Here is a 23,403-nt window from a genome sequence, read left to right as displayed (position 1 = left end):
GAGGAGGCTAAGGTACTGACCTGTTTTCTTCACAATGCCGTTAGTGTGTTGGATCCAGGAAAGATCCTCCGAGATAGTGACTCCCAAGAACTTAATTTGCTCACCCTCTCCACCTCTGAACCCCAATGATCTCTGGATCATATACCACTGGCTTTCACTTCCTGAAGTCAACAATCAGCTCCTTAGTTTTGGTGACATTGAATGCGAGGCTGTTGTTGGTGCACCATTCAGCCAAGTTTTCAATCTCCATCCTGTTCGCTGACTCATTCCCTTCCTTTAAGAAACCCACTACCATGGTACCATCAACAAATTTCTAGATGGTGTTATTTTTGTACCAAGCCACACAGTTGTAGGTGTAAAATGAGTAGAACAGTCACAAGGAATGCAGTCCTGTGTTGCTCCAGTACTAATGAAGATTGTGGAGGAGATGTTCTGACTGAGGTCTGGAGGTGAGAAAATCCATGATCCAATTACACAGTGGGGTGTTCAGTTCCCCCTTGTTTGGAGCTTGGTCATCAGTTTTGAGGAGATGGTAGCGTTAAATGCCAAAACGTAGTTGATAAAGAGCATCCTGAAGTATGCATCTTTACTGTCCACGTATTCCATGACTTTGCGTAGAGCCAATGAGATGGCATCCACCATAGACCTGATATGTTAGGCAAACTGGAATGTATCCATGTCACTGCTCAGACAGGAGCCAATATGTTTCAACACCAGTCTTTCAAAACATTTCATCGCTGTTGATGCAAGTGCTACTGGTCGATAGTTATCAAGGCAGGTCACTACACAATTCTTGGGCACCAGTATGATTGATGCCCATTTGAAACAGTTGGGTACGACACCCTGCTGGAGTGAAATGTTGAAAACATCCTAGAAATACATTTAAGTTGATCTCAGATTTTTAATACATGGCCAGGTGCTCCCCATAGGCCAGATGTTTTCATTGGATTCACTCTCCTGAAGGCAGCACGCACGTCATCCTCATATGGAGAGGATGGAATCATCAGGGGGCATGGGGATGAGAAGGGGTGGATCTTCACTGTTACCATCATCAAATCAGGCTTAGAAAGCATTGAGTTCCTCTGGGAGTGAAGCTTTGCCATCTGATTTTGCAGCAGGTTATGGCATTTAGTCCCTGCCACAATGTTGGGTGTCCCTTGTTGTTTCCATTTTTATCTGGAATCTCCACTTCACCGAGGAGATAGCTTTTCGCAGGTCATACCTGCTCTTTTGGTATTGATCTGGATCTCTGGACTTAAATGACTGATCTGGCCCTCAGCAGGTTCCGTCCAGATTTCATTGCTCATCCAGAGCTTCTGTTTGGCGAAAACCCTAAATGATTTGGTGGGGACACATTAATCCACAGCTGTTTTGATCAAGTCTGTGACAACCCTGAGTCCTCGAACACCACCCAATCTGCTGACTGGAGGAAGTCCTGTAACCATTCTTTAGCCTCCTGTGACCATCTTCTAGATGTCCTGATTTCTGGAGCCTCTCTTTATAGGCTCTGTCTGTATGAAGGTAGAAAGAGCACAGCCAGCTGATTGGACTTGCCAAACTACAGCTTCAGAGAGAATGGTAGGCCTTCCTTATCTTCATGTAGCAATGATAAAGTGTGCTGAAGCATTTTAAAATCTTTTAAAGTCCATATGGACATCCATTGCCTACCCTCAAGCATCATCTTTGACACCTCAAAAACTCATGACAAGACCTGCCCTGTGCAAAGCCATGCTAATTATCCCTAACAAGTGTGTATTTTTCCCAAATGTGATTACAGTAAATCTTACCTCAAGAAACTGCTGCAATAATTTCCCTATCACTTGTGCAAATTAATAGCCTTTAATTTCCTTGTTTATCCCTCTGTCCTATTCACTAATTATCTGGGACTTCATCTGTAGCCAGAAAAAGATCTTTTTCAAGGCCCCAGCAATCTCCTCTCTTGCTGCTCTCAAGAACGTGGGACAGATCTCGCATGTTAAAAAGTCTGACGACTACTTCATTTTTTTATAATTCTTTATTTATCGCATTATGAACCATATCAACCAATATATTTACAGATGCATCTCTTTAAATATTCAGTGACATTTTCTCTTTTTTCCCCATCCTTCCCTTCCCCTTCCCACCCTCCTCCAAAAACATTAAATATTGAACATATAATACAATATCTTTATACAAAAGGAATACAAACAAAAAAGATGTATCATCTACTTATACACATTAAATCTGATCGTGTTTATCTTCTTATCATTTTAGTTGGTGGTGGTCCAAGGCCTGCTCTTTCTGTTATGTTCATATATGGTTCCCAGGTTTTTTCAAACATTGTAATTTTGTCTTTTAAATTATATGTGATTTTTTTCCAATGGGATACACTTAAACTTGGTTATATATTCCATTAATGTTTATAGTCATATAGTCCAACGTGGCCATCTTATATCTTTATTTTCACTTCTTTTCTGCCTCTTCACCACCTCCATCCCCTTTTTTTCCATTACTGTTTTTGGTTATCCTTTTTAATCTCAATATATGACAACCACTACCTCCTCCTTGATGTCGACATGCAGCAGTTCAAATTTTAGCACACTGAATCAAAGATTTAGTGTATAGCAAAGAAAGAGATGAATGCTGTAGTAAACAGTTCCCTCAACGCCCATGACCAGTGTCATGCAATGAAAAATAATTAAGAACATCAGATTCAAACAATTAAAGTTTCTGGGAAATGCAAAACGAAAACAGAAAATTGAGAGCACACACCAGGTTAGCCCAATATTACCTGGAGAGAAATTAAATCAATCTTTGGATCAAAGTCATACCATTAGAACGACAAGCATGAAGATGCATCCAAAACAAAACAGAATACATTACCCTTGTTTAAGAGTGAAACAGACAAGTTTGTTTATGATTTTGTTGGAATGTACCTAGAGCACAAGGCTGAGTTTTGGTCCTTCAAGGTGACAGGTGTCTGTGAGACTTTTCATTCTTCCCTAAAGTTGACCCAATTTTATTTTAAAAATCTTCACCCCTCACAGGTTACTCTTGTCATTGACAATGATGTGAGTGAAGTGCAAAATACCAGTTGGTTTTGTTGTGCCTACCATGACCTTGGTTGTGCTATCAACCTTGAAGGTTTTAGTAATATGGATTACGTGCACCCTAGAAATTCCTGAGTCAACTACCAAGTAATGTACAATTAGAAGCACAGGAAACTTTCACACAGGAAATTCAGCTCCACAACTTCTCACATTAATGAAAAGGACAAATCAAAATGGACTTTTAAAGATACGCATCATAAAAGGGAGAGAGGACACAATAACCTACTGCAATGACATTGCCTAAAATACCGTTGACATGGTAACTTCATTTCCAGGCAAGTTAATAGTGTTAGAAAGAACTTGCATAACATTACAATGGTGAGCAAGGATTTAAATGTACTGAAATTCTATTGTGCCTTTATTGGGAACAAAACTCAGTAGGCCTTTTCACTCCTCAGTGTAAAATGGAGATTCTTGGGAAATTTTCCCAAGAACCCTCCCGTGAACCTGTGTTGTGAAAAGGCCGGCCTGGGAATTTTAAATGGGTCAGCGGCCATACCTTATAGATAGGGCTGCGGCCCTGGGAAATTTTCACAGACGACCCATTTCCTGCTGTGTGAAAAGGAAAATGACCAAGCAGGGAAAGCCTTGTGATGCCAGCGCTTATGTGCTGCAACACCGAGGTGATGAAAATTAAAAGATACCTACCTCCTGAAACAACAAGTGGCTGGGGGAGGAGTCACGTGATGGAGTAGTGGCCGGACGGTGAACTCCAGCCCTCTCCAGAAAAGTCGGAAAAAATAAAGGAAAACACAAAGGCACAAAAATAAAAATTAAAGTAAAGTGAGTATAAAGGTGGAAAGAAGATGGCGACGAAAAAAGAAAAATCGAAACCAACGGTAAGAAGAGAGGAAGACAACGGAAGAAGAAGGAGAAGGCCTTACCTGTTCGAAGAGGCCCGCGGTGGAGAGAGAAACCCTCTCCCTCAGGTCAGTAGAAAGTGGACTACAAAAATGGCTCGCTGAGCCGAGTAAAAGTGCGCAACCGCGCATGCAAAAAAACACACCGACGGGAGGGGTGACCAGCTGGGGAGTCGATCTCCACAGCCGGCAATGACAACTGCAGAACAGCAGCAGCAAGAGGAGAACACAGAAGACAACGAAAACAAGAAAGAAGAGAAGAAAAGGACAACAAAGAAACAACAGATGGCCAACCCAGAGGAAGAAGAAGAGGAAGAGTACAGTGAAATAGAAGAAGGGAAAGGCAAGATAAAGGATATACTTTCTCTTAAAGAATACATGGAGTCATTTAAAGAATGGCAAGCACAAGAATTTAATGATTTAAGAAGAAGAATAAACAATACAGAAGAGAAAGTGAATAAAATAGATATGACCTTATCAGAAATGGGAAAAAAAATGGACAAGGTGGAAGAACGAGAGGCAGCAGTAGAAATGGAGGTAGAGGACTTAAAAAAGAAATTAGAGGAATCTAATAAAAAAGTTAAAGAGACACAAGAGCTGTTAGCTCAGAAAATAGATATAATGGAAAATTATAACAGAAGAAATAACATAAAGATAGTGGGTCTTAAGGAAGATGAAGAAGGCAAGAATATGAGAGAGTTTATAAAAGATTGGATCCCCAGGATCCTAGGATGTCCAGAACTACAGCAAGAAATGGAAATAGAAAGGGCACATAGAGCATTGGCCTTTAAACCACAACCACAACAAAAGCCAAGATCTATTTTAGTAAAATTCCTAAGATATACTACAAGAGAAAAGGTACTGGAGAAAACAATGGAGAAAGTAAGAGAGGACAACAAGCCACTGGAGTACAAAGGGCGAAAAATCTTCATTTATCCAGATATAAGTTTTGAACTCCTGAAGAAGAGAAAGTTCAATACAGCAAAGGCGATTTTATGGAAGAAAGTGTATAAATTTATACTAAAGCATCCAGAGGTATTGAAAATATTTATTCCAGGACAGCAAAACAGACTATTCTCAGATCCAGAGGAAGCACGAAAATTTGCAGAACAATTACAAAATAGACTGAGAGATGAAGACGTGTAACGAGAGTACAAAAGACTGCGAACTAAAAAGACACATAAGTTTTGAACTCCTGAAGAAGAGGAAGGAGTTCAATACAGCGAAAACGATCTTATGGAAAAAAACTATTCTCGGATCCAAAGGAAGCAAGGAAATTTGCAGAACAACTACAAAACAAGCAGAGAGATGAAGACATGTAATAAGAGTAAAAATGACCACGATTTATATGTATGTGGGTAAAGAGGTATATGTGTGTATATGTATAGTGTGCATACATGAATGTATCCGTATTTAGAGGAAAATATAGAGAGTATAGACAAGAATTAATAAGGGAAGGAAATGGAATAGAGGGAATAAGGAGGGAATTAAAAGAGTGACCTTTGTTACATATGAAAAGTGAAATCTTTTCTGGGGGGGGCTGGGTGGGGAGGAGTTACGGTCATTGCAAAATCATCTGACGCTTGCGAGTGAATTCGCAAATCCAAATGGAGAGGGGAGATGTGGTTGTCCGACAAGGGATAAAGGACAACTCAGGAGGGGAAGGGGAGATTGGGGCTAAAGAAGTTTTAAATAGGAGAATAAGGAAAATGTTTGATGTTTTAGGAATGTTGTCTTATAAAGGGTTCAAAACAAGAAAACAGAAATGGATAAGAAGGAAAGGTAATGATGGAGAAACGGAAAGGGAAGATAAACAAAGTATAAAATGGCTACGTTGAACTATATGACTTTAAATATTAATGGAATACATATCCAAATTAAAAAGAAGAAACTGCTAAATTTACTGAAAAAAGAAAAAATTGATATAGCATTTGTACAAGAAACACATTTAACTGAATTGGAGCACAAGAAATTAAAGAGAGATTGGGTAGGACACGTAACAGCAGCATCGTATAATTCAAAAGCAAGAGGGGAAGCTATATTAATTAGTAAAATTAATTAGTAATTAATTAATTAGTAATTAAAAGAGGAAATAATAGATCCAGCAGGGAGATATGTAATGATAAAATGTCAGATATAGTCGGAGTTTTGGAATCTACTCAATGTATATTCACCTAACGAAGAAGATCAAAAGTTTATGCAAGATATCTTTTTGAAGATAGCAGATACGCAAGGGAACATATTAATAGGAGGGGATTTCAACCTGAATTTGGATTCAAATATGGACAAAACTGGGAAAAAAATTAACAGAAAGAACAAAGTAACCAAATTTATAATTAAATCGATGGAAGAAATGCAACTTTTGGATATATGGAGGAAACAACACCCAAAGGAAAAGGAATATTCATATTACTCGGCTAGACATACAACATACTCAAGAATAGACCTATTTTTGTTATCAGCTCGTATGCAAGATAGAGTAAGAAAAACAGAATATAAAGCTAGAATACTATCGGACCATTGACCCTTAATATTGACAATAAAGTTGGAGGACATCCCTCCAAGAATGTATAGATGGAGATTAAACCCCATGTTACTCAAAAGGCAGGATTTTAGAGAATTTATTGAAAGACAAATTAAAATGTATTTTGAAATAAATACGAAATCAGTGAAAGATAAGTTTATACTATGGGATGCAATGAAAGCATTCATTAGAGGGCAAATAATAAGTTATGTAACCAAGATGAAAAAGGACTATAATCAGGAAACAGAGCAGTTGGAAAGGGAAATAGTAAATATAGAAAAAGAATTAGCAATGAAGGAAGATACAACTAAAAGAAGAGAATTGGCGGATAAAAAAATAAAATATGAAACACTACAAACATATGAGATGGAGAAGAACATAATGAAGACAAAACAGAAATATTATGAACTAGTTGAAAAAATGCACAAAATCCTAGCATGGCAGCTTAAGACAGAACAAGCTAAGAAAATGGTATTGGCATCAAGGAAAAAAGACAAACAAATTACATATAATCCAAAAGAAATTAAGGAAAACTTTAGAGAATTCTATGAACAATTATACCGAACTGAAAACGAAGGGAAAGAAGGGAAAATAGATGAATTTCTAACTAAAATTGAACTACCAAAACTACAAATAGAGGAACAAAATAAATTAACAGAGCCATTTGGAATAGTAGAAATACAAGAGATAATAAAAAAATTACCAAATAATAAGACACCAGGAGAGGATGGATTCCCAATAGAATTCTATACAACATTTAAAGACTTATTAATTCCACCCCTCATGGAAGTAATCAACCAGATTGATAAAACACAAAGCTTACCAGATTCATGTAAAACAGCAATAATTACAGTAATACTAAAGCAAGGGAAAGATCCACTCACACCAGCGTCATATAGACCAATATCTTTACTTAACACAGATTATAAGATAATAGCTAAACTATTAGCAAACAGATTAGCAGAGTATGTACTGAAAATGGTAAGTCTAGACCAAACTGGATTTGTCAAAAAAAGACGCACAACAGACAATATTTGTAAATTTATTAACTTAATTCATGCAGTAGAAGGGAATAAAGCGCCAACAGTAGCAGTTGCTTTAGATGCAGAGAAGGCCTTTGACAGAGTAGAATGGAATTATTTGTTCAAAGTATTGCAAAAATTCAGTTTAATGGAGAAGTATATTAATTGGATTAAAGCATTATATAAGGGACCATTAGCGAAAGTGACAGTAAATGGACATGTATCAAAGCAATTTAACTTTAGCAGGTCAACACGGCAGGGATGCCCACTATCACCTTTATTGTTCGCGTTAGCTATAGAACCACTAGCAGAATTGATAAGAACAGAAAATAATATAAAAGGGATAAAAATAAAAGACAAGGAATATAAAATCAGTTTATTTGCGGATGATGTTATAGTATACTTAACAGAACCAGAACTATCAATAAAAGAATTATATAAGAAATTGAAGGAATATGGAGAAGTGTCGGCTTACAAGATCAATGTAAATAAAAGTGAAGCAATGCCTATGAATAATGCGGATTTCTCAAAATTTAAGAAGGAATCACCATTTAGATGGCAAATGCAAGCAATAAGATACCTAGGTGTACAAATAAATAAAAATCTCGGCCAACTATATAAACTCAATTATTATCCACTAATGAAAAAATTACAGGACGCTTTAGAGCATTGGAAAGATTTACCACTAACACTAATAGGAAGGATAAACTGTATTAAAATGAACATTTTTCCAAGGATATTATACCTATTTCAGGCATTGCCAATACAACTGACAGAAATTCTTCAAGGAGTTAAAGAAAATAATAAGGAAATTTTTATGGAAAGGGGGGAAACCGAGGATAGCACTAGATAAATTAACAGAATGGTATAAACGAGGAGGCTTACAACTGCCAAACTCAAAAATTATTATAGAGCCGCACAATTAAGATACCTATCAGATTTTTATCAAACAAGGGAAAAGCCAGATTGGACCAGATTAGAATTAGATAAAATAGGGGAAAAGATACCTGAACACATATTATATAAATGGGATGAAAAATTGGTACAACATAGAAGTTCTCCAGTATTACATCATCTACTCAATATTTGGAAGAAGATTCATGTAGAAAGAAATAAAACAAATTATCAATTACCAAAACTAATATTGACGCAAAACAAGTTACTCCCTTTTACAATAGATAACCTTTCCTTTAGAGAATGGGAGAAAAAAGGGATTAAAAGAATAGAAAATTGTTTTTCAGGAAATAGATTATTATCCTTTGAACAAATGAAAGATAAATACAATATAACTCAAGATACAGCGCTGGCATATTACCAATTGAGATCCTACTTGAAGGATAAATTAGGAAGCAGTTTGAGTTTGCCAGAGGGAAGTAACTTTGAATATGTGAATACAGATACAATGATAATCAAAAGATTTATAACAAATATGTATATTAAACTGCAAGAAAAGGAGAATGAGGAAACAAATGGTAAAACTAAACAAAAATGGGAACAAGATTTAAATATAAAGATAAAAAAGGAAACATGGGAGAAGTTATGCTCTGGAACGATGAGAAATACAATAAATACGAGGTTACGTATGATACAATATAACTGGATACACAGGTTATACATTACACCTCAAAAGTTAAATAAATGGGACCCAACAGTATCTGATAGATGTTTTCGATGTAAAAAAGAAATGGGAACAACAGTTCATGCAATCTGGACATGTGAGAAAGTAGAAAAATTTTGGGAAGATCTAAATCAGATATTAAATAAAATAACAGAAAACAATATACCAAAGAATCCAGAGATCTTCCTCCTAAGTAACATAAAAAACAAAGAATTTGGAATTGATTTGGAGGATGCACAAAAAAGATTTGTTAAGATAGCTCTAGCCGTAGCAAAAAAATGTATTATGTCAACCTGGAAATTGGAATATAATTTGAAAATACAACAATGGTATATAGAAATGAATAAATGTATTCCATTAGAAAAAATAACATATAGTTTAAGAAATAATATTGAAATATTCAAACAAATATGGGAGCCTTACATGAAACACAATAGCGAAAACCTACCGGGGATAATCACTACCTAAGTTAACGGAAGGAAAAGGAAATGTAAAGAATGGACTCAGTGGAATTTCTTGTGTATTTTTATTGAATGACAACATTGTTTGACTGGTTTAATGTATCCTAGATTTTGTACTTTAAATGGACGGGAGGGTGGAGGTAGGGAGGGTGGGATGGGAGGAGGGAGAGGAAATGGCACTGTATATGTGTGAAAAGGAAAAAGTGTGTATCATGGTTAATGTGATTTATGGTGTGAAAAATAAAAAATTGAAAAAAAAACAAGTGGCTTTGGCACATCCTGACGGCAGCACAATGTGGGATGAATGGCCGTCCTTGTTAACCATAATCCCTCGTGCAGGTGGATTTCCCAGAGCGGTTCCAGCTGTGTGAGGAATTATGGGAAACAAAGTTGGCCATTCATCCAGCATTGTGCCACTGTCACGATGAGGCAAAGCACGGTGATTGGGGGGGGGGGGGGGGGGAGGAACTAGCAAGCAGGTGAGCGACTAATAGACAGACCAGGGGTGCTCTTACTCCTGTGAGAGTGTAACACATCATCAGTTGGGGGTGGGACCCAAATTGCTGAGGTCAAATTCCAGGAATTTGGTCCGCATTGTGAAAGAACCAGGAGATCCTGAATTCCTGGGAATTTCACTGGAACAAAGTAGGGTCACTGCTCATCTGTGGTGTGAAAACAGCTATTAATTCTTGTCCAGATGAATTAAACTGGTCTCTTTCCAAATTTCAAGAATACCAATTTCAAGTAATAGTGGATGTATTCTACATGTGCCCAATGTGAACAGCAATCCCTGGAGACCTGAGAATTTTCAAAAGAGATTACTCCTGTCAAAAGCAAAACACTGAGCAATAGATTTCAAATTGTTTTCTCATTAATTACAGACAGCCTTCATCTTTAGACTCTTAAATTTACTATTTTTCTTAGATTCAGCAGACAGAATTAGAGTCAACAGGGCACGAAAATTCATCTCAGCCATAGTAATTTTGAAGAGGCTCCTGTTGAAAGGTATATACTTATGGAATGCAAGATGGATTTTAAAAAAACAAAACAAAATGACTGATCAGAATATTGACAAATATTTGCAAACAGGGTACAAAATCCCAGAAGTGCTTGGAAAGGAATTCTGTCACTTTTGCTCATACCACCATCTCTTGTGCACATTTTGAATTAATTTTATGCAACAACTATAAAATGCAAAACAATAATCAAAACAACTCTGACACTGTTAACACATTATCATCATTATTTCAAATCTGATCAGGTTACCAGTCAAAGTGGACTAGTCGACAGAATAAAAATCCTCACATTGGGTCCAAGTTGTCACTCTTACTCAGTCACATGGTCATCTGATTATATTGATATTAAAGAAAATCTCTGAGATTGATTTTCTTTCTGCACATAGTAAATAGAACAGAGCTTTTTGTCTGCTATGAACTGAATTGAAAATGGAGAAGACGTTCAACCCTGGTTTTCCCTTCGTGTACCAACACATTTAAATCCCATTTATTTAAAATTAGAATCAAAGCTCTTGGTTACATTAAAAATATTCCCATACTTTGCTTATCCACAATTTAATGCTGACATTTTCCCTCTCTCCCGGGTTCATCATACCACAGGCAACCTGGCTTATGGCCTACTTCCATTTCAGAATTGTGGCTGCCCATTCTGTCCTGGCTGCAAAGCTGGGAAGACTGTTAATTATCAAAATGAAAACTGTGCTTCTCTGCCACATCTCCAGACAAACAGTTCAACCCTGTAAGAGACAATTCATGCTGTATAGCTTGATTAGTGACAAGAAATCATATACTCTCAACAGTAATGGTCATATCTGTCACTGCCATATCTTTGGGGTAAAAAAATGCAAATTGACCTCTCAATAGCATTAAACCAGATTGATAAAGAATCATGAAACTGCAAGAACATGGACTCCATGTATGCTTATAGTCAGCAGCTAATTCTCAGTCAATTTATTGGGGAAAAAAATAAAGCACCACACAAGTAAATGTGGAAATTTTGAATGAAGCATCCTTTCAAATCAAAACACTAGACAACAGCCATTTTCTATTTTACGATCAGAAACTTTTGCAGCATCACCATCTAGTTGGCTCAGTATTACTGTTACAGTAACAGTAAAGTCACCACCATTTTAGGGCAACCATTTCCAAAACAGAGGAAATGCAGGGTCAGCAAGATAAAACTCTCTCGGGGTCGGGGGGGGGGGTGGAGGGAGGAAGAGAAAGGAAGCACTTTCAATGTTATAAGTAGCATCCCAGGGTCCTTAGGCCATACGTGACCAGGTTTCTTCTTGTGCGCATGCGCAAATGCTAGCTGGTGCATGTGCAATGGATTGGAATACCAGGGCTACTCGCATCACTTCCCCCTCCCTCCGACGGAAGTGACACCAGAACTACAATCCATTGCGCACGTACCAGCTGGCATTAGCATGTGCGCGCAGGAAGGAATTTGGCCACACAAGGCCTACAGACCCCAGGACGTCACATATAACGAGTTCCCCCTCTCTGCCCCTACACCTCCAAATGGAGGACAATTTAACATCCAGCTCAAGGTGGCACCAGATGGAAGACAGATTACTCAAAAGCCAGACTGTCTGGCCTAAAGCCAGACATCAGGCCACCCTACCATCATTGCTTATGTAACAAAGCTGTCAGTAACAATGAAGTTAGTTGCATAATGGGAGCAAATAGAAAGGCATACTGGTGCTTCATATATTCTCTCTTTTGAAAAAAAAACAAGTGGAATGCAACGTCTTCATAAATGTTTTCTACACATTATGAATTTTGAAAGTAATTTGGTACTAATCTTGTTTCTTTTGCCATCGTAATTTAGTACTCAGCAATTTTAAAAAACTAACAATGAACATCGTTTTCTTTCTTTCCTAGTGGGGACAATTTGTAGAACTTTGATACCGCAGTTGTTCTTTCTTTGAGCAGACATCCAACCGTAATTGACATCAGTAAAAGGAAAAGTTTATTTCATGGCTGTCAGAAAAAAACCTGCAAATTTAAAGCACTTACCATGTGTGGTAGTCTAATAGTCTGATTAAAATAAAAGATTTACATCTCACCAGAATACACACTGCATGCTATTTGCAAGCATTCACGTATCCCACTTTTCAATCTTAGTTTGATAAAGAATTGTTGCTTTAATACTGCATATCAAGAGAACAATACATTTGATTATACCTGCTATGGTATTTCCCAGGACACCAGTTATGATTACACCAGAAATCCACCTCAACACAATGGTACCAAACAAACTTATCTTCAGGCTACGTGACCCTGCTCTAAGCACCTCTCTCTGAAATTGGATGCAGTATTTCCTATCCTGCAGGCAGGCTGCGATCAGTAATGATTGGTGAAAGGGATCCTCCAAGAGCATCCTCAAGACTGTCTATTCATTCTTCTATAATACTACATGCACTCACAGCTGTGTGGCTCTCTTCCTGGTTCACATCAACAGTGCTTTGGTGGAGATTGTGGAGAGTTTAAAGTCCTGGAATAAACATTTCTCGTGATGATTTCGTCCACCCATGCTGATGCAATGAGCAAGACTTCGTACCAGCACCTCTACTTCTTCAGAAACTTGAGGAAATTTGATATGTCACCAGCATCCCTTACAACCTCTAAAGAATGCAAGAAACTACAGAGGGTTGTGAACATTTCTCAGTCATGCACCACATCCCCTCCCCCAACCATCGACTCTATCGCTATTCCTTGCTGCCTTAGAAAAGTAGCTATCATATTATAAGACTCACCCTGGCCACAACCCTTCTGCCATCAGGAAGAAGATTCACAAGTATGAGGTCACGGCATCAGCCTCCTGACTCAATCCCATGCTGCCTCTGCTCTGGACCAAATAATCTCTCTAAACGCACTTTTAAACTGTACTGCTCACAAAACAATCTCTATCACTGTTTCTTGGTACATGGACAATAAACTGCTCATTATGAAACCTGCCTCGCACCATCTCCTTTGACAATGGCCATGTTGCATAATTAGCTAGAGTGCTGGCATGCCCAAAACAGGTTGTCCAAACTCTCGCACAGCAAATTATCACCAGATGGTTAGAAGAAATAATTCAAGGACATTCTTAAGAAAAGTGTAAAATTCTCATGATTTACATTGCTCAGCCCACCCATCGAAATGGAACAGCAACACCTGGTATCGTATTGAGAATCTCAAGTCTATTTATATTGAGAGTGCACAAAAGCCAATGTAAATGTAAGGAGTGCACCAGTTCCCTAAACACCTGCCTCTGCTGAGTCATGGACATGTGGCAGAGTCCACGGGTCCAACAGTGGCCTCAGCCACTTCATAACCCATAGTACAAGAGTGGAAATAAATTATCCTCGGAAGCAACAGAACAGTGACATAAATGGTCTTTGACAGCCATTTGTTCTCATTTTCCCTGGTCACCAAGAGTCAGAGACCACAGCAACAGTGGTCTGCTGAATTAAATCATGGTTAAGGAAATATGTTTCTCACCATTTTTTTTGCTACTGCCAGACTTACAATAGTGAGCGAGCACATCTCTGGCAGTGTAGTAGCATGTCATTAATGCTGTCATGACTATGGATAACAACAACATAATCATGCACAAATGGCTCTATTATCTCTAGAGTAACATCAATTATGACATCACAATTCCTTGCATGCTTGCTGTTCAAAATATTTTGTAAGGTTGCATTCTACGAGGAACACCACCCCACTCCTTAAGTCACTTTCTATATTTATTACTTCTCAGAATCTCTTTTAACCTTTCAGCACTGACATTCTACATACTTCCCATACTCGGCAGAATATTTTCCACCTTTTTTTAAAAAAGGGATAAATTTACATAATTTTAGTTGAAAGGGTGAACTGTATAAAGATGAATACATTTACAAGGAAACAATATCTTTATCAGACATTACCACTACAAATACCTCCAAAAAAATTTCAAGAATTAAATAAACAAGCAAGGAAATTTTTTCGGAAAGGTAAAATTGCAAGAGTTTCTATAGAGAAGTTAACATGGAAATCCGAATTGGGAGCTTTACAGCTACCTAATTTTAGAAATAATTATTGAGCGCCACAGATGAGATTTCTTGCCTCTTTTCTTATTAAATAAAAAAAAACTGGCATGGGTTAATATAGAAATGAAAATAGGAGAGAAGAAAGCAGAAGAATTTTATATATACACACATTTATTATATATTTTTCGTAGCAGCCCGCGCCTTGGGGCGACATAGGAAATGGCCATCGAACGCGGCGACTGGCAAAACATCGTGCGGGCTGAAATGCCCATTTTCATAGGCCGCCGGCAGAACAGTAAAACTGGCCAATCACCGCTGGTGGATCGCAGAGAACCCCAATCAGGGCCTGGGTATTCAAGATAACCAATCGGCAGCCAGACCACTCAAGCCACACCCCAGTGGTGACACAGCCAAGCTGACTATAAAAGGCAGAGCTGCCACTGAATAAACCCAGTGTCAAATACACTCTATTGATGTGTGTGTCTTTCTTCTCCTGCGGATTCGAGCTACAGCCTTAGGGCTATAACAGAGCTATAACCTAGCTGTAGTGACCTTGGTACTTTGGACCCGAAGATGGAAGAATGACCTGAAATCAACGCCATAGCGAAGAAGCTGCCTGGCTTCTGGATGTTGCAACCATGGGTGTGGTTCCAGCAAGCTGAGGTGCAGTTCACCATTCAATGGATTTCTGCCAATGACGTGCTACTACCACTTGATTAGCGCCCTCAATCAGGACACCACAGCTTGCATCATCAACTTCGTCCAGCAGTCCTGGAATAAGGTAGGCATGTGGTCAAAGAGCTGTTAACCTGCACATTTGGGCTCTCAAAGCGCGATTGCGCTGCCCAACTGTTGCATATCAACAGTTTGGGGTCAGAGTCCCTTCTGCCCTCATGAGCGACATGCATGCTCTCAACGATGACCACACCTCCTGCCTGCTGTTCCAGCAGATCTTCCCGGAGAGGCTGCCCGAGGATGCCCGGCTGCTCATTGCGGAGGAAGATATTGATGATCTCAGGAAGATGGCAGCTTGAGCAGACCTGCAATGGGCAATGAAGAGGGGCACCTGCACTTCGCTCGAGCACGTGACAGCACTGCGTCATCAGTGCCCGGCCAGGAAGATCACCGACCGATCACCATGCCCCACCGGTGAGCAGTATTGATTCTATCACCGACTGTGGGGGTTCCAAGGCCTATTGATGTCGCTTCTCCTGTCCATTCCAGGGAAATGCCCAGGCCGGTCATTGTTAATGGCTGTGATAACCGACCAACTGCATAGCCGACTACACATTCAAGACTCCTTGTAGGACCATCATTTCTTGGTGGACACTGGGGTATAATACACCATCATTTTCCCAACCAACCTGGAGGTCCGCTACAGCAAAGTGGGCTGGGAGCCCCAAGTAGTAAATGGCTCCAACATCTGAACATTCAGCCCCTGCACCATTCCCTTATGCTTCGGGACAGACAATTTACATGGAAGTTTACAGTGATGGCTATGCAACAACCATTACTGGGTGCAGATTTCCTGCAGGCCAACACACTCCTGGTCGATATCAAGGGGCGTCGGCTGGTCCACGCCCGGACATTTCAATCACTCTCGCTGAAGAGCACTGAACTCAACAGCCCTCACTTTCATTCAGGAAGTAGTTGTCAACAAATTTGTTCAGGTTCTATCAGAATTCCCCTCCATCACCATGCCTTACTTCCATTGGCAGAATCCAAACATGGGGCAAGGCACCAAATCGTTACAGAGGGCCCTCCCCTCCATGCCAGGGCGTAGCATCTCCCCCCCACCTGAGAAAATCAACCTAGCCAGGGACGAGTTCAAAAAGATGGAGGAACGTTTAAAAAGATGGAGGAACTCAGCACTGTGCAGCGTTCTGATAGTCCTTGAGCCTCCCCTCTCCACATGGTCCTGAAGGCAACGGGTGGTCAGAGCCCATCAGAGACTACCACCACCTCAATGAGGCCACCATACCGGACAGATAACCTGTGCCCCATATCCAAGACTTCACTGCTAACCTGTAAGGGGCACAGATATTTTCAAAGATGGACCTTATCAGGGGCTATCACCAGATCCTGGTACACACTGAAGACATCCCAAAAACTGCCATCATAACCCCCCCTTGGATTGTTTGAATTTCTCCGCACACCCTTCAGGTTAAAAAAATGTGGTTCAGACTTTCCAGAGGCTGATGGATGCAGTGGGCTGGGATTGGTATTTTGCCTTCATTTACCTTGATGACATTTTAAATCACCAGCCACACCTGCACTGAGCGCACCACCCACTTAAAACAATTATTCTCTAGGCTGAGCAATTTCGGCATAACCATCAACCTGGTCAACTGCCAGTTTGGCCAAGGGACTGATTTCTTGGGCCATCATATCAACTAATATGGAGCCACACCGTTATCTATGAAGGTGGAAGCTATTCACTCTTTCCCCATGCCATCAACAGTGAAGGGACTACAAGTGTTTGCAGGTATGGTCAACTTTTATCACTGCTTCATACTTGCAGTGGCCCCACATCACGAACCCATCTTTCCCCCTCGTGGCAGGACCCAGTAAAAACATACAATGGACCCAAGAGGTGACCGAGACCTTCCAGGCCACCAAAAACACCCTAGCCAATGCTACCCTCCTCGTGCACCCACGGACAAACGCACTGCCCGCCCGCATGACAGACGCTTCCAACACAGCGGTCAGGGGTGAACTTAAACAACTAGTGAATGGACAATGGCAACCGCTGGCCTTTTTAAGTAAACACCTCAGGCCACCAGAGATCAAGTACAGTGCCTTTGGTGGAGAACTGCGAGCCTTATACCCGGCAATTCGGCACTTTTGTTACTTCCTGGAGGGCAGGAAGTTCAAAATTTACATGCACCACAAACCCCTTACCTTCACCTTCAGTAAGATGTTAGATCAGTGGTCAGCCAGGCAACAGCAATACCCGTCCTACATTTCCGAATGTACAACGGACAATGAACACATAGCCAGCAAATCCAACATGGTGGTCAATGCCCTATCCCGTCCAGCTAACTTGGCGGTGCGTGACCCTACCCCTGGCATCAACTACATGGCCCTGGCTGATGCACAGCAAGAAGATCCTAACATTCTGATGTACCAGACAGTGAACACCAACTTACAACTGGAGGACATCCAGATCGCCCCTGGCAGTTGCACACTGCTCTGCGAAACCACGAGAGGTAATCCTCGCCCTGTCATTCCAGCTGCATGGAAGAGGTGGGTTTTCACCTTGATCCACAACTTGGCTCACCCCGCCATCAGGACTACAGCCAAAATGGTGGTGAACAGGTATGTCTGGCACGGCCTCCGAAAATAGGTTGCCCTATAGGCCAGGACATTCTCAGTGCCAGTCATCCAAAGTCCAGACATATCAAAGCTCCAACACAGGCATTCGAGCCAGCACGTCACCACTTCAGCCACATGCACATTGACATTGTGGGACCCCTAGCTGTATCCAGAGGCACACGTTACCTTCTCCCACTGGTCGACCAGATGACCAGAGGCGGTGCCACTATCAGAGGCTTCCACAGAAGCATGTGCATTACTCAACACTTGGAACAGAGCGTTACATGGTCCACGAAAACCTTATATCATACAGGAGGGCCAATTCACTTCCAGTCTGTGGACTGCCTTAGCCCACACTCTGAGCGTATCACCCACATGACAATTGGTTCCACAGACACCTGAAGGCAGCCTTAATGGCACGGCTCATTGGACCTAAATGGGCCAAGGAATTCCCTTGGGTCCTGTTAGGCATCCTCACCGCACCCAAGGAGGACCTTGAGGCATCCTCTGCTGAGTTAGTCTATGGCGCATCCCTAGTAACACCGGGTGAATTCATGACAGCCCTTGAGCACTTAGGGGAACCCCCGGTGACCACATTGTCCTGACTACATGAGCAGCAAGGCATCCTGCCCCCTGCTAAACTAGACCCCATGGCCAACCTACACTTACGTCCCAAAGAACTTTATTGACTGTAAATACATGTTTGTTCAGCACAGGGCTCACTGGCCACCTCTAAAGTGGGGCGATACCGTCTCATCAGACACAACAGCTCCACCCATGTTTTGGACATTGGCGGCAGCGAAGAGACTTTCACACTAGACCGGTTGAAACCATCCTACTTGGACTTCGACCAGCTCTTCACTCACCTGACTCCATGGTGCAGGGGTCATCCTCCTAAGAACAGTGCCCCGATCACCGATTCTTGGGGTTGGGGCACGTGTGGCAGCCCTTACCTCAGGTTGACGTAGGAAAAGGCCTTCAAACACTGCAACCGGCAAAACAGAAGGGGCTGAAATGCCCGTTTCCATAGGCCGCTGGCAGAGCAGTGAAACTGGCAGTGGATCGTAGGCGGCCCCAATCAGGGCCCGGGGATCCAAGGTAACCAATCAGCAGCCAGCCCGCTCAAGCCATGCTCCAGTGATAACACAGCTGATCGGACTATAAAAGGCAGAGCTGCTACTGAATAAACCCAGTGTCGAATACACTCTACTGATGTGTGTGTGTCTTTCTTCTCCTGTGTTCACCTAGCTGTCGCCATAGTGACCTCGCAACAGGTTATTGAAAACATTATTGAAACATTTGCTTAATGTTTGGAATAAAATATTGGTTGAGGGTCTATATCACCTAAAATGCCATTAATTAACCCTCTTTTAGCTTTTGTTTTGAGATAATAATGTTCTTGAATATATGGTACCATAAAGGGGTTGTTAAAGTTGAAGATTGTTATGAAAAAAGTTAATATAATTTGAGAAATTGAGAAATAAATACACTATACCAGGTAATACTCTTTTTTGCTATTTTCAGTTAAGAGTATATTTGAGAGGTAAACTAGGACCAACTATGTTTCTGTCAAGTTGTTCTGAGGTAGAACTTATTAGGAGTGGGATTGTTAAAAAAATTGCTTTGATATATTCATTGATACAAGCAGGAACTCTTAAATGAGGATTACATAGATCTAGACAGAGATGGGAAACAGATTTGAATATAATAGATCAACAAATGTGGGAAAATTTATGTAGGGATTGTATGACTAATACAAACAGTATAAGATATAGATTAGTTCAATATATTTTTACATCAATTATATCTTACATCACAGAAGCTAAATAGATTGAAATCAGATTTATCAGACCAATGTTTTAGGTGCAGTGAAGATATAGGATCTTTTATACATTCGATGTGGTCTTGTCACAATGTGAGATATTTTTGGGTAGCTTTACATAACTTTCTGGAACAAGTCATAGAAATTACTTTTCCACCAAGTCCTGATTTGTTTTTAGTAGGAAATATTGATGGTACAAGCCCCAAAATGAAACTAACTATTTATCAATTGAAATTTGTTAAATTAGCATTTACGGTAGCAAGGAAATGAATTGCAATTATTTTTATTTGAATTTTATAAAATGCATACAAATTAACTTACATAAAAAAACTATACACTTACTACCCTCCCTCCCCCCATATTGGAGCAAAATACACATTTCGGGTAATTATCAATTGCTATGTGGTGTGCCAAACCTTTACATCATAAATTTTGTTTTACCTTATATCTAAACCCATACATTTCAAATATAAAGTCCATATTTTAACAAAAAAAGGATAATTATTTTGTAAGTTATGTTATCTTCTCTAAGTAAATACACGATTTTAGTTCATTATGCCATCTTTGTATATTCAATTCAACATCATTCTTCCACATAAAAGCAATACATTTTTTAGCCACCGCTAATGGCAGAGCAGGCTCGATGGGCCATTTTTGGCCTACTCCTGTTCCTACTTCCTATGTTCCTATGTTCCCAGAAGTATAAATGCAATTTGGAATTTCTCAAATCGCAAACCCCTCGTTAGTGTATTAGTATAACCTAGTAAACACAGTAACAGATCAAGTTGCAGTTCAATCTTGAACAAATCTTCCAAAAACTTAATGATATTTTCCCAAAGAGGTTTAACTTTTTCACATGTCCATACTGAATGTAACAAAGTACTTGTCTTCCAAATCAGAAACACAAATCCAAGGAACTAAAACCATACTTTTTCAACATCTCAAACGTCAAATACAACTGATGTAGAAAGTTGTAATTAACTAAACTATATCTCACATTAATTAATTTTGTAACACTATCTGCACAGATGGCACATTCCTCCTGAGATAATGTAATGGATAAGTCCTCCTCCACTTCTCCCTTGTTTTATATAAATCATCCTTAACCATCTTTTCTTGTAATAATGCATACATTTCAGAAATTATCCCTTTCTTCCCCTTATCAGCAATTAATATCTCAAATTTAATTTGTCCAGGTAAAACCAAATCCTGTCCAAAATTTTCTGACGGTAAAGACCGAAGTTGATAATAAGCAAATAAAGAGCTTGGTGATATCCCAAATTTTTCTCTAAGTCTGGTAAAAGAAAGAAACAGACCAGCTTCAAAACAATCCTCCACCAACTTAATACCTTTCAGTTCCCAATCTTTCAAATAGGGGTTATTAAATGAAAAAGGAATTATTTTATTCTGATATAATGGTGTCTTAGGTGGAGTCACGTGATGGAGTAGTGGACAGTCGAGTGGAACCATCCCTCTCCAGCGTAAAGGAAAAAAAGTCCAAAAAAAACAGAGCCCAATAAACACAAAACACAGGAAAAAGAAGATAAAGTTACAAGCAAGAGCCAGGAGATGGCACCAAAAAAGGGAAAGCAAGAATAACATAGAAAAGAGAAGAACAAAAATCCCCAGAAAAAAAGACGGCCTTACCTGCACATGGGAGCAGGGAGCTACTGTAAAGAGGATCAATCGACCCACGAAGCTGGTGAGTGCCCAGAGGAACAGTGACCTCCCAACGGGCAGATGATAAAAAAATGGCTCACGGAGCCAGATAAAGATGCGCGACTCCTCGTGCATACACAGTGCGCAAACAAAAAGCAGATGTCGGCAGGAGGGGGTACCAGCTGAGGGACTGACAGCTGCAGGGCGCCCAGCACCGGGACGCTCAGCTGGGGGAAACCCAGAGTCGAGAAGAGTTGGAGAGCGGTGAGCAAAGTAACGAGGGGCTGGAAGAGGGCGATTGGCGGCAGGGCGACCAACAACGGGACGACCTGCAGCAGGGGGCCCAACAGTAAGAGGCCCAGCAGCTGGAGGCCCGACAAAGACATAAAAGTGGCTCAACAGAAAGAGCTGAGCAGACATAGATACAAAGAGGACACAGACACAGAAGAAGAGGAAGAAGACCAAGATCTACACAGGAAAGAAGAAGGTAAAGCAAATGGACAGACTATAGATAAAGCCTTTTTTGAAGACCAAATGAGGTCATTAAAAGAATTGCTAACATTTGAATTTAGTGAAATTAAAAGAAAAATGAAAAGAGCAGAAGACAAAATGCAAAGTTTAGAGTTGGTCATGACAGAAATAGGGAAAAGAGTAGAAATGTGGAAGGACGAGAAAATGCTATGGAAATGGAAATAAATGAATTAAGAGGAAAATTAGAAGAAAGAGACAAAGAAATTAAGGAGAGGCAAGATTTGATATCCCAGAAAATTGACATGTTGGAAATCTACAGTAGGCGAAACAACAAAAAAATAGTAGATCTGAAAGAGGGCAAAGAAGGGACAGACATGAAGGAATTTATAAAAATATGGATCCCAAAGGTGTTGAGAGCAACAGATTTACAATAGAAAGGATGCATAGAGCACTAGTACCGAAGCCACCACCACACCAAAAGCCGAGATCAATTTTAATAAAACTTCTAAGATATACACAGGAACATAGGAACATAGGAAGTAGGAACAGGAGTAGGCCAAAAATGGCCCATCGAGCCTGCTCTGCCATTCAATACGATCATGGCTGATTTAATTTATGACATAACTCCACCTACCTGCCTTCTCCCCATATACCCTAATTTCTCTATCATGTAAAAATTTATCTAACCGAATTTTAAATATGTTTAATGAGGTAGCCTCAACCACTTCCATGGTTAGAGAATTCCAAACATTCACTACTCTCTGGGAAAAACTATTTTTCCTCATCTCTGTCCTAAATCTACTCCCCCGAATCTTGACACTTTGTTGTCTCGTTTTAGTTTCCCCGGCCAGCTCAAAAAACCTTCCTACATCTATCCTATCCATACCCTTCATAATCCTATATGTTTCTATAAGATCTCCTCTCATTCTTCTGAACTCGAGCGAATACAATCCAAGACGATTTAATCTTTCATCATAAGTCAACCCCTTCATCCCAGGGATCAACCTAGTAAACCTCCTCTGGACCGTCTCCAAAGCCAGTATATCCTTCCTCAAATATGGAGACCAGAACTGGACACAGTACTCCAGGTGCGGTCTCACCAGTACCTTATACAGTTGCAACATTACCTCCCTACTCCTGAATTCAATTCCTCTAGGGATGAAGGCCAACATTCCATTTGCCTTCTTAATAACCTGCTGCACCTGCGACCTAACTTTTTGCGATTCATGCACAACCACTCCCAAGTCCCTCTCCACAACAGCATGCTGTAGTTTTTCACCTTTTAAATAATATTCAGCTCTTTTATTTTTCTTGCCAAAGTGGATAACCTCACACTTACTAACATTGTATTCCATCTGCCAGACCTTTGCCCACTCATCCAGCTTAACTATATCACTCTGCAGACTCTCCACATCCTCATTACAATTTGCTATTCCACTCAATTTGGTGTCATCTGCAAACTTGGCTACACCACATTTTGTCCCCTCCTCCAAGTCATCAATGTAAATGATGAACAGTTGTGGGCCT

At 40.1% G+C, this 23,403-nt stretch overlaps 1 protein-coding gene and 1 pseudogene across 3 annotated transcripts in view; one reads left to right on the top strand and one right to left on the bottom strand.

Moving 5' to 3' along the window:
- Positions 1-23,403, bottom strand: part of LOC138750907 (KN motif and ankyrin repeat domain-containing protein 1-like) — a 206,804-nt gene that overhangs the window by 131,827 nt on the left and 51,574 nt on the right. The window contains exon 1 of one of the 3 annotated variants that reach the window (XM_069913034.1): positions 14,080-14,163. The exons of 1 other annotated variant lie outside the window; for it this stretch is intronic. Coding sequence is in view for 1 of the 2 variants with exons in the window: in XM_069913032.1 (XP_069769133.1) it covers positions 14,107-14,144 (38 nt within the window). In the remaining variant the exon portion in view is untranslated. Of the gene's footprint in view, positions 1-14,079; positions 14,164-23,403 lie in introns of those variants that run through there. One more of the 3 variants, XM_069913032.1, reaches the window with a different exon arrangement.
- The window catches only part of LOC138750906 (zinc finger MYM-type protein 1-like), a 34,731-nt pseudogene continuing 28,617 nt past the window's right edge, over positions 17,290-23,403 (top strand).

The sequence above is a fragment of the Narcine bancroftii genome, unplaced genomic scaffold, assembly GCF_036971445.1.
Source record: "Narcine bancroftii isolate sNarBan1 unplaced genomic scaffold, sNarBan1.hap1 Scaffold_302, whole genome shotgun sequence".
NCBI lineage: Eukaryota > Metazoa > Chordata > Chondrichthyes > Torpediniformes > Narcinidae > Narcine > Narcine bancroftii.
Note: the sequence above shows the minus strand (reverse complement) of the source record. Positions and strands in the feature narration are given on the sequence as shown.